Source organism: Borostomias antarcticus, assembly GCF_949987555.1.
Source record: "Borostomias antarcticus genome assembly, chromosome: 9".
Lineage (NCBI taxonomy): Eukaryota > Metazoa > Chordata > Actinopteri > Stomiiformes > Stomiidae > Borostomias > Borostomias antarcticus.
Genome location: NC_140242.1, coordinates 26,534,836 through 26,546,990, shown reverse-complemented (window position 1 = coordinate 26,546,990; position 12,155 = coordinate 26,534,836). Strand labels below are relative to the sequence as shown.

The window sequence follows — 12,155 nt, the reverse complement described above, 5'->3', positions numbered from 1 at the left end:
ATGTCAAGGTTACACCTGTCATGTAATCAAGTCTCTCATAGTCCAATAGTTCGACTTCCCAGCAGGTCTGGCATGGCCGACAGGTCTCTCTGAACTCCAGAGAGTCTCACTTCAAATGTGATCTCACTTCCATCCTGCCAGGGAAATGTTATACAGGCTAGACTTGCTTTAATGCAAAAAATGATTATACAAATGTATGTAATTTGTTCAATTTCTTCAGGACCCAAAGACGTGCCTGTCTGTGTTTGAGTTCGATTATGAAGGAGCCGATCAGACTTCAAAAAGTAACCTCTCTGAAAGAGGACACAGATCACTGGACCACCATGCCAGAGAACAGAGAGGAAAGTGAGTGACCCATTTCTGCCAGTAATACAGATAGTTTCTTTATCATGCACTGGTATTGTAAGAGTACAGTAAATGGTGATCTCTATGATGTTTCATTTGAAAATCACCTCTCTTTTCAACAGAGGAGGAAAATGGGTAAGAAATTTATTTTCTTAATACATTTGGTAGCCTACCTACTGTATTACAGTATACATTACAGTTTTGGCATCAAAGTAGACAAATACCTTCTTCTTATTCTGCTGTTTGCAGAGATGGAAAGAAAAACGAGAATGGATTGGGTGTTGGATTCTTTCAGCTGGTAATTATCCTACCTACATGACTAATTTCCAATACATTTTACATGAAGCATCCCCAATTCTGTGGTTGTTGTAGCAGTCTAAACAGGCTATTTCTACTCAAGTTTCGTTTTGCAACCTGGAAAGACACGGTGATGATGGTGGTTGGGGGCTTGTGTGCCCTGGTCCACGGTGCTGCCTCCCCACTCATGTTGCTGGTCTACGGGATGATGACCAACACCTTTGTGACGTACGAACTGGAGGTCCAGGAACTGGCAGACCCCAACAAGACCTGCATCAACAACACAATCACCTGGACCAATGGCTCTATATTTGAGACATCAGACAACAGCACGGTCATCTGTGGGTGAGTTGAGTTGAGCTCAAAGTATGTACGATGCTCTTTTAAATTCGGCAAGATTGCCAAGGATATGTACGTTGTTTATTATTAATTATAATAAATAAATATAATATAATAATTATAATTATTTACAATTATTATTTTTTCTCTATCCATCAACTTTGCAGGGTGGATATTGAGGCACAAATGACCATGTTTGCATATTACTACATTGGTATAGGAGTGACAGTCCTGGTTGTTAGTTATTTTCAAGTAAGTTGTTTTACATTAACCAAAAGCGCTGACATACAGTAAATCAGTATATACTTCATGGGTCATTCTATTCAAGACCCTTACTTCTGCTATAGCCAGATGACTGAGCTGATGGCCATGTATACATCCAACCCTGCTGTTTAGATTTCTCTCTGGGTGTCGGCTGCAGCACGACAGATACAGCGAATCAGGAAGACATACTTCCGAAAGATCATGAGAATGGAGATAGGCTGGTTTGACTGTAATTCTGTTGGAGAACTTAACACAAGGATATCAGAGTAAGTTTCATAACCACGATGTGATTGCTTCGAGCAGAGTCAAAATATGTTGTTTTTTATATTTTATATACTGTACAGTGACTACCTGCAGACAATTTTCAAATATTGGAGATTTCTTTTCTCAGCGACATCAACAAGATCAACAACGCCATTGCTGACCAGGTGTCTATCTTCATTGAGAGGATCTCCACGTTTATCTTCGGGTTCCTGGTGGGCTTCATTGGGGGGTGGAAGCTGACCCTAGTGGTCGTCGCAGTGAGCCCGCTCATCGGTCTGGCTGCTGGACTCATGGCCATGGTGAGACAGATTTACAAAGTACACCTCTGTACACCTCAGGATTTGCTCTCATATTTGCATTTTAAATGAATTAACAAGTGAAGGTTTGTGACGGTTGAGGTAACATAGTCAGTCCTGAACCTTTCTCTTCCTGTCTGAGGTGCGTGTCGTGACGTGTCGTTCCCCGTGCAGGCGGTAGCCACGCTGACGGGTCGGGGGTTGGAGGCCTACGCCAAGGCCGGGGCTGTGGCTGACGAGGTGCTGTCCTCCATCAGAACCGTGGCAGCCTTCGGAGGGGAGGAGAAGGAGGCTGAAAGGTATCTCTCATTCTTTCATACCGGGGGAGACGACGAACACGGTCCGGCCAGGTCCAAAGTTAACAGAATGCATCTGACGTTCTGACAGGTATGACAGGAACCTCGTAGAAGCCCAGAACTGGGGCGTGAAGAAGGGAACAGTCATCGGCGTGTTTCAGGGCTACCTGTGGTGTATCATCTTCCTCTGCTACGCTCTGGCCTTCTGGTACGGCTCCAGGCTGGTCATCGACACCAGGGAGCTGACACCAGGAAGTCTCATTCAGGTATGGAAATTCACATTGATGTCAAGTACATTGATCTGCCCGGCATGTACTGCTGTAATAAAAGTGGTGGGAAGTCCAGTAATCTGGTGTGTGATAACTGTGTCCAGGTGTTCTTTGGTGTTCTCATGGCAGCTATGAACTTGGGTCAGGCCTCTCCCTGCCTGGAGGCATTCGCATCCGGTCGAGCCGCAGCAAAGACCATCTTCGATACGATAGAGCGGGTGAGGCCAGATCTGCTGTACGTCTTTGCTACCGCGATCGACGAAACGATCCACTAAACATAAGTATTGTTCCTTTTCTCGTTCTCTCTACCTCCTTAGGAGCCAGAAATCGATTGTTTCTCAGAGGAGGGTCACAAACTAGACAAAGTCACGGGTGATATTGAGTTCCGCAATATCACTTTCAATTACCCCTCTCGACCAGATGTCAAGGTGATTTAACACAGTAATGTCTTTATTCCCGGTGTCCCTTCCCCAAGCAGAACTCTCTATGAACCTAGCTGTGTGGTCAGATTTTAGATGACCTGAGCATGCTGGTTAAAGCAGGAGAAACCACGGCTTTCGTGGGGCCAAGCGGATCTGGGAAGAGCACCACGATTCAACTAATCCAAAGGTTCTACAACCCCAAGGAAGGAACGGTAGTACTCACGGAACCTCCGTGTTTCCGGTACCACTACTAACATGCTAAAGTGTACAGCATTAGATATTGTTAATGACACACATTCCTTCTGACTCCCAGGTGACCCTGGACGGTCACGACATCCGCAGTCTGAACATCCAATGGCTTCGTTCCCTCATCGGCATCGTGGAGCAGGAACCCGTGCTGTTTTCCACAACCATCGCTGAGAACATCCGCTACGGAAGACCAGGGGTCAACATGGATGACATCATCCAGGCCACAAAAGAGGCCAACGCCTACAACTTCATCATGGACCTGCCACAGGTAGCCTATACGGCATACGATTCTAGAACGTATGTAAGGTAATACGTTATATGATATGACCCCTATTGTATATCTCATTCGCTACTGTAGGCTATGTATTCATAGTACTAAGCAAAGTTACTCATACTGGATATTCAGAAGTTTGACACGCTGGTGGGAGAGGGTGGTGGCCAGATGAGTGGTGGACAGAAGCAGAGGATCGCTATCGCCAGAGCTCTGATCCGCAACCCCAGGATTCTGCTGCTGGACATGGCCACCTCCGCCCTGGACAACGAGAGCGAGGCCGTGGTGCAGGAAGCTCTCGATAAGGTAGGAGACTCTTCACCGCTCACGCTCCGTCCATCCAGACAGACGAAAGCATCATACTGTGCGGTACATGTTGCTTTTTGAACTCCAGTTGTACCTCATGGTGATACTCGGTGACACGTGGTTGAATCTCTCACCGCCGCCAGGCTCGTATGGGCAGGACGACCATTAGCATCGCCCACCGTCTGTCGACTGTCAGGAATGCAAACGTGATCATTGGCTTCGAGCACGGAAAGGCCGTGGAGAGAGGAACGCACAGCGAGCTTCTGGAGAAGATGGGCGTCTACTTTACCCTGGTTACCCTTCAGAACCAAGAGAACAATGGGTCTCATGTCAAAGGAACCAACGGTACGTCAGACACTCAGAGAACGTTATACTTTGTCCCTTCCGGTATGATCTTTGCCTGAAACAAACAGTTTTGTTTTCAGATTCTGCGTGTGACACGATGGAGGAGGAATGCATTCGAGTGAGGAGTTTCAGCAGAGGAAGCTATAAATCTGGATTAAGGTAAATCTAATCCGGCCTTTTAAAGCATGCTTTCGATGGTCAACCAAATAGAGCACTTAATTCATTTAACACACAAGTAAAACTTGAATTCATTCTCTCTGCCAAAGGAGATCTATTCGGCTGCGATCTCAAACACAAATATCAAATGAACTGATGGTCCCTGATGCTATATCTGGCAGTCTTCAAATCAAATCAGACGCACTTAGCGCTACAATAGACAGTGAGATGGAACATTTCAAGGTACTGAGGCGCTTTTATGAGAGTATTGCCGCATATCATGTATTACTGTATGTACCCATTATAGTACGAATTTTATAAAATGTTCTTTCACGATAGAATTAAAACCATCCACCTGCATCATCTCTGCCACAGAAACCTGGAGATGAAGTAGAGGAGGCCTCCCCAGTGACTCGTATTCTGAAGTATAACCAGCCCGAGTGGCCCTACATGCTGCTAGGATCTCTGGGGGCGGCTATAAATGGCTCAGTCAATCCCATCTATGCTATCCTTTTCAGCCAGATTCTAGGGGTACGAGTAGCCTATCTCTCTGGGTATCTATTTTAACATGGCGCAGCCTGCACAAATGGAAAACTATGTTATTCTTTGGCTATAATGTGAATCATATAACGGAAGTCATATTTGTGTATCGTTGTCGTTTATATTTATTCAGACGTTTGCTATCCGTGACCCCGAAGAGCAGAGGCAGCAGATCGATGGAATCTGTATTCTGTTCTGTGCCGTGGCTGTGATGAGCTTCTTCTCCCAGTTCCTACAGGTTGGTTTTGTCACCTGTGGGCTAAATTGTGTGATAACAGTCCATACTCGGATGCTTACACTGTACACACATGTTCACAAAACAACTAAAGACACACTTGTTCAGACAGGCCTTTGGGAATTTATAATTGCTACTTTTTGCTGCTTGCAATGTTTGCAATGCTTTTTTTCTTTCTTGTTTTAATGTGTTTTTGGATTGCATATTTTATGTTTGATTTTAACGTATTACTGTAAAGCACTCTGTACATTCGTGCTGTGAAGAGCGCTGTATAAATAAAGTTTACTTACTTACTTACTTACTTACTTACTTACTTATTTACTTACTTACTTACTTACTTACCTATTAAAGTTTAGTACATACAGTACCAGCGCACAGAACACAATAGCAGGTTGACGTATGCGAGGTGCTGTTACAGGGTTATGCCTTCGGGAAGTCTGGAGAGCTGCTGACTCGCCGGCTGAGGAAGGTGGGCTTCCAGGCCATGTTGAGGCAGGAGGTCGGCTGGTTCGATGACCCCAGGAACAGCCCAGGAGCCCTGACCACCAGGCTGGCCACCGACGCCTCCATGGTCCAGGGGGTGGGTGTCAGCGATATTGTCTAAGCATTCTTCTTCTGTTGTGTTTTTTCCCCCAGATATTTTATGACTAAAATGTGCATTTTAGCCGAATAACGGTGATTTCATTGTGAGGCGGTTTTGAAAAATGATGATGAAGAGCGTTGATCTGCGCCGGAAAACAGCCGTAAAGAGGTTTTGTCTGTATGTTCTTTGCAGGCAACAGGATCTCAGATTGGAATGATTGTTAACTCCTTGACCAACATCGGGGCATCTCTTATCATCGCCTTCTACTTCAGCTGGAAGCTAAGCTTGGTGGTGGTGTGTTTCCTACCACTCATTGGGTTGTCTGGGGCCTTCCAAGCTAAAATGCTAACGGGATTCGCAAACGAGGATAAGACGGCGATGGAGCAGGCGGGACAGGTGATCTTTAAACTATCACTCCATCTGGATCAGTGAGCTGACTCTCTGTGTTATCAAAATACCTCAGAGGAGGGGAACTGGGATTGACTTCAGGATTTCACCATCTCTCATCCCTCTCACAGTTGTCCAGTGAGGCTCTTACCAATATCAGGACCATAGCTGGGCTGGCCAAGGAGAGCGCCTTTGTGGACGCGTACGAGCAGCAGCTGGAGGCTCCATACAAATCTGCCAAGAAGAAGGCCAATATCTACGGCCTTTGCTTCGGCTTTGCTCAGTGTGTTATCTTTATGGCATACGCAGCCTCCTTCAGATATGGAGGCTATCTGGTCAGCTCTGAAGGACTGCAGTATCTGATGGTGTTCAGGTTTGTTTGTGTTTTGTCAAGAGTCGCACGGCCATATATCTTGAATACTTTAATTTGGTATGTGATGTACGTTTATATTAGGGATGCACGATATATCGGCAATCATATCGGTATCGGGCGATGTTAGTAATTTTTTAGTTTATCGGTATCGGTCTGATGTGCAAAACTGGGCCGATGTGAGGTTTTGAGAGGAAACAATGCAGTAAATCTAAGATTTATTGGCTTTTCCAAATGTTTTGGAAATAGAGACAGTGTTTCCATGTGTTTTTCAGTATGTATAACATTTGATTATCATAGAAATGTGTTTTTATACAGATCATATCGCCATTGGTAAATATCGGTTATCGGCCATGACAGCAATGTTAATATCTGATATCGGTATCGGCCAAAATTTTCATATCGGTGCATCTCTAGTTTATATCCCAGTTAGCAACGTGAAAGGTCTACAAAATGCGGAAAATAACTGTTTCGGGAGAAACCAGCAGCCTTCCAGGTTTATGGAGAGACCAGTCTCATGCCACTGTTGTTTCCTCCCAGAGTGATCTCAGCCATAGTGATCAGCGGAACGGCTCTGGGCAAAGCGTCCTCGTTCACCCCGGACTACGCCAAAGCCAAAATAGCAGCTGCCCAGTTCTTCAAACTGCTGGACCGTGTCCCTAAGATCAACACCAGCCACACAGAGGGAGAGAAATGGGTGAGGGAGGGGTAAAAACAAACAAAACATGTATTTCAAATCTGTCAAATCAAACATCGTTTCATTGTTGATGAATTTCACCATCACTTAAACGGTGTGGTGAAGTCATGTTCTCTTTCCCTCCCAGGATCATTTCAACGGGGAGGTGGAGTTTGTCGACTGCAAATTCACGTACCCGACGCGTCCAGACGTGCAGGTGCTGAAGGGGCTGGTGGTGTCTGTGAAGCCCGGCCAGACGTTGGCCTTCGTGGGCACCAGCGGCTGTGGGAAGAGCACCAGCGTCCAGCTGCTGGAGAGGTTCTATGATCCTGACCAGGGTCAAGTGGTGGGTAGTCTGGAGTCAAGCGCCACAAAACATGGGCAGAGGGGCGGAGCCAGCGCATTAGCCTGTCTTTTAAATCCAGCTGCGTTTGAACATTATTTCATCGGGAGCGTGTAGTCGTGACTAAATGAAAAACTAATTTAGGTAATACACTTTGCCGTTTGTGTAATAAAAACCTGAAGTGAGAGTTAAGTGAGAGTTAACTTGGAAGAAAGTCCCAGTAAATCGCACCTTGTGTGCCATATATGTTACCAACAGCTCGCTAGAGCTCAGGACTCGTTAGCAATACTTGATAAAGTGGAAATCTGCGGTCAGTGACCAATCAGAGGCCAAATCAGCCTCTCCAGAGAGCCCACTATCTGTACGGCCCAATCAGCATCCGGTTGAATATCCGATCGGATTCTCATTGGTGTCCACGGGTATCATGGCTTGTTCCCAGAAGTACTTGCCATAGTGAGATCTTCTGGGTACTCATAATAAGTGGTAGGTAGCACTAATGTGATGCTCCGTCAGCAACAACTTATTTACAAGTTGAATTTAGTTACATGAAATTAGTTACATAACAGTTTCATTTCTTAAGTCCAAATCCATTGCCTCCGACATGACTAACAGTATGATAATCATATTGTTGTTTCTATTTTTTTTTTATTCCAGCTGATCGATGGCCGTCCGTCTCATAGTGTCAACGTGCCGTTCCTGAGGTCGAAGATCGGCATAGTGTCCCAGGAGCCGGTGCTGTTTGACTGCAGCATTGCTGAGAACATCCAGTATGGAGATAACTTCCAGAACGTCAGCATGGAGAAGATCGTTGAAGCTGCCAAGAAAGCCTATCTCCATGACTTTGTCATGACCCTACCAGATGTCAGTACGCTAATATATAATCCTATAAGCTTCATCAAATGCCTGCTAATGCCTGTTGGCTATTCCACTATGTAGTGTTAACTTCACTTCACAGTAAAAGTCTCTATCGTGGTGCTCTTTTTTTATCATGAGTGCTTGATATATATTTAACCCTTAGAATACTGTTGTATCTTTGCTTGTGACAGAAATACGAGACGCAGGTGGGTGCCCAGGGCTCCCAGCTGTCCAGAGGACAGAAACAGCGCATCGCCATCGCACGGGCCATCGTCAGGAACCCCAAAATACTACTGCTGGACGAGGCCACCTCTGCTCTGGACACGGAGAGTGAAAGGGTAATGTTACCAAAAGAACAACCAGATGAACTGACACAGACAAACCTCATCTCTCTCTCTGGGTCATCTTTGCTAGTATAGGAAGAATATTTCTCAACATTGCTCAACATATTTGTATTAACAGCATTGCATGAAAGACTATGACGATTGACCTTTAAGTTAAGGTCAGACTGATGCGTTTGTCTCTGACAATGTTCTGTTGGCCCACAGACGGTCCAAGCCGCTCTGGACGAGGCGAGACGAGGACGCACCTGTATCGTCATCGCTCACAGACTGTCCACTATCCAGTCGGCTGACATCATCGCGGTCATGTCTCAGGGCTCCGTCATAGAGAAGGGCACTCATGATGAACTCATGGCCAAGAGGGCTGCTTACTACAAACTAGTCACAACAGGGGCCCCAATGAGTTAAAACCTCATTTCCAGTGAGACAGTGCAGGCGGAGAATGATTCTTATATGTTTGTGTATTTAAAAGGGTATTCAAGGAATTCAAGTGTTTTCAGCATTTTAAGACGTTAAAGGAGTTAAAGAAATGTCTTTCGAAACGAAATAGCTTCCTCACTTGCTCCAGCACGCATGCGCACAGCGCGCAATCGTTGCTCCAGCACGCTGTGCGCATGCGTGCTGGAGCAAGTGAGGAAGCTATTTCGTGTCTAAAGACGTTTCTAAAGATCATATTACAGAGGCATGTGAAAAACCACAACAGGCCTACGCTCTATGTAAGCACAACTAGCGATTCATCAAGACAGATTGATGAAAACAACCGTTTCGCGGCAGAAAATAGATTTTTAGAAACTGCATTCTCAGTGCCCCGACCACCGCCATTACATGGATATACTGGCTCGCGCTGGATTTTAAATTTCTTCTACAGGCCTCCGAACTACACCAAAGTGATCTCGGTGAGTCAAACCTCTTATAATATGTCGTAAATAAGGTCCAGGTTGTCAAAAACGAGCATTGTCCTTTAAGGCATTACGTTTTAAGTTACTGTGGCTGGAGGCTCTCAGTGCCCATTTTTCTCACTATACTGTCCTCTCTGTCTTGACGGGATTCATTATAGAACCAAAGAAAGCATATTTTTAGTGATCATTGTTGTTGAGTGGATGAGCACTTACAGAATAACAGAGTTTTAAGAAATTCAAAGTGTTTACAATCAGGAGTGTAAATCATATGGCTGATTGAATTTGTGCTATATTACACAGTATTTATTTGTTTACGTAGAAGTGTATGTGCGTCTGTAAATATTCTGTACAAATGAATCACTATTTGTAAAATCCCGACCATTCATCGTTCTGTTTTTGTTGTGGAAGCTTGCTTTGATATGGCAATTCATAATCTGCTGAAATATCTAATGTGCATTGAAATAGCTGCAAAATGTTGCTGATATATTCAATAGTATCCAGTGCTGGCCCAAGGTTTTGGGGGCCCTAAAAAGTCCTGTATATGGGGCCACCTGTTTCGTTCAAAAACCATGTTGGGGATTATGAGCATACAAAAAATCGTGCCACATCAGCCCCACCCCCACCCTCAGAATCCACTTCAAGGTCCTGGTGTTCACCTACAGAGCCCTCCATGGACAAGCCCCCGCCTACATCTGCAACCTCATCCACCCCTACTCCTCCAGCCGGTCCCTGAGGTCGTCCGACCAGGGGCTCCTGGTGGTGCCTCGGACCAGGCTAAAGACTAATGGTGACCAAGCCTTTGGGGCGACGACCCTAGGCTCTGGAACGCCCTACCCCAGGACCTGAGAGCCTCAACTTCTGAGAACTCTTTTAAAAAAACTCTTGAAGACCCACCTGACCCACAGGCTTTTGGAGATCTGTAGCCCAACTATTGACCCTCCCCCCCCCCCCATGCTGTTATGATTTTTGCCTATGTGAACTGTATGTTTATTTTAATTCTCCACTGTAAAGCACTTTGTGCACTAGTGCTGAGAAGAGCGCTCTATAAATAAATTTTTACTTACTTACTTACTTATTACATTTCATTATCAAAGTTGTGTGTACTGTTTATTATTGATTGACTAAATTATTTGTTTTTTGGGGTGTGGGCCCCAAACTCTTGGGGCCTAAACAAATGTTTACTTTGTTTATAGCCAGCCCTGGCTGTAGCCCTTAAGACTGCTGTCCTTGGGAAACAGCGATAGTGTTGTCATGCAGATAGTGTCTACTGATAAATGACAGATGATAAAGTCCTGCAGTGTTTTCCTATTATTCCTGCTGGTTTAAGCGTCTCAGTGCTCTTTGTTCCATTGTCTGATAAATCAAGACTAAACCACCAAAGACATGACTAAATCGTTATGTGTCTGTAAAGAAATCAATTATGCTGGATCGATTAATTTCTTGTTTCTAAAGTAGGCTACTTAGAAAGCCCTAGCTTGCCTAGCCCCTGAGTAGATCATTAATCAGGGGTTTTGAAATTACAATCCCTGCCCATCCGGAGATCAGAGTGCTAATACTGTACATGGTGTTGTACAGTTCCTAACTAACCGCTGTGAAGGTGGATTATCACATTATACGCAGTGGTGTAGTGGAGGGTACGGAGGTATATGGAGTACACCCACTTCTTTATCCATGTCCTGGATCAGCCTCCAAAATGTCTTGGAAAGCTGAAGCATTAACATTTTGGACAATTTTGTTTCCAACTTTGTGGGAACAGTTTGGGGAATGCCCTTTTCTGTTCCAGCATGACTGTGTCCCAGTGCACAAAGCAGGGTCCATTAAGGCATGGCTGGGTGAGGTTGGTGTGGAAGAACTTGACTGGCCCACACAGAGCCCTGACCTCAGCCCTATCGAACACATTTGGGATGAACTGAGATTGGGAGCTAGGCCCTCTCGTCCAACATCAGTGTCTGACCTCACAAATGCTCTTCTGGATGAATGAATGAATCTTGTAAGAAAGCTTTCCCAGAAGAGTGGAAGCTGTTGCAAAGCAGGACCAACTCCGTATTACTGCCTACGAATTTAGAATGTCATGAAAGCTCCTGTAGGTGCAATGTGTAGGCTACAGTATGTGTCCCAATACTTTTGTCCATATAGTGCATGTGGAATTGCTACAGTTGGCGTTGTGCACCGCTTGAAGTTCAAATTTATTCAGTTGTGACCCCAGTTGCCAGTTACCTTTCAAAGCACAACAGCGTTGCCAGATGCACCACCATTATCGTATTTGCCCTCTGTACAGTCAATAACAACAAAAATCCCATAATGTACGATAATTTGATCATTTTGTGACACTTAGTTGTAATCAGTTTAGTCATTCATTTCCTGAGTCCCCAAAGAGTATGGAATGCCAAGAGGGGACATCCCATTGATTGTGCTGCCAGGCCGCCGCCATTTTGGACTGTCAAGTTGATTGCGCAACCTGTGCTGCACGTTTAGCTGTCAGTGTCATGCACTCGCTTTTTCATGTTGACACTTCCGTTCATTAAATAATAAATCAGGAACTTCCACTATTACGATCTCACTCCTTTTTGATTTTACCTTTATTAAAATATACAATTATATCTGCACAAATACTATAGGCTACAAGTTACTCATTCTACATAGACTGATACAACTACATCCACACAAGTTTACAAAAGGTAAAACTTGACAAAAGGTTCCCTTTTCTCACTGAATTTATTTTTTCATATTAAAATCTATGTTCATACACATATGTACATACACTTCTATTTCATGAATGTTTATATCATATTTACATCCCAGCTGCA

The 12,155-nt window shown here is 44.7% G+C and overlaps 1 protein-coding gene across 4 annotated transcripts; it reads left to right on the top strand.

The window, feature by feature from the left end:
* The first annotated feature begins 599 nt into the window (after positions 1 to 599).
* abcb11a (ATP-binding cassette, sub-family B (MDR/TAP), member 11a) lies at positions 600 to 9,011 on the top strand. 4 transcript variants are annotated; one of them, XM_084442784.1, is made up of 25 exons: positions 600 to 643; positions 768 to 987; positions 1,149 to 1,233; positions 1,378 to 1,511; positions 1,637 to 1,808; positions 1,980 to 2,104; positions 2,193 to 2,367; positions 2,475 to 2,588; positions 2,688 to 2,798; positions 2,879 to 3,004; positions 3,106 to 3,309; positions 3,448 to 3,618; positions 3,762 to 3,963; positions 4,044 to 4,122; positions 4,230 to 4,362; positions 4,495 to 4,650; positions 4,793 to 4,897; positions 5,313 to 5,474; positions 5,670 to 5,873; positions 5,996 to 6,237; positions 6,775 to 6,931; positions 7,059 to 7,256; positions 7,908 to 8,114; positions 8,300 to 8,446; positions 8,657 to 9,011. In XM_084442784.1, exons 2-25 carry the CDS (start codon positions 776 to 778, stop codon positions 8,855 to 8,857), a joined length of 3,822 nt encoding a protein of 1,273 aa, XP_084298910.1. In that variant the 5' UTR covers positions 600 to 643; positions 768 to 775; the 3' UTR covers positions 8,858 to 9,011. The 4 variants fall into 4 exon arrangements, with proteins under 4 accessions (XP_084298910.1, XP_084298909.1, XP_084298908.1 ...); XM_084442783.1 differs by having other exon boundaries at positions 746 to 987; XM_084442782.1 differs by lacking the exon at positions 600 to 643 and having other exon boundaries at positions 671 to 987.
* Positions 9,012 to 12,155: the final 3,144 nt, after the last annotated feature.

Excerpts from the sequence above, each read along its gene's own strand:
- abcb11a (XM_084442782.1), top strand. The coding sequence starts at position 686 with ATGAAGCATCCCCAATTCTGTGGTTGTTGTAGCAGTCTAAACAGGCTA. Across the intron at positions 2,105-2,192 it reads GAGGAGAAGGAGGCTGAAAG|GTATGACAGGAACCTCGTAG; the intron begins GTATCTCTCATT and ends ACGTTCTGACAG. Across the intron at positions 7,257-7,907 it reads ATCCTGACCAGGGTCAAGTG|CTGATCGATGGCCGTCCGTC; the intron begins GTGGGTAGTCTG and ends TTTTTATTCCAG.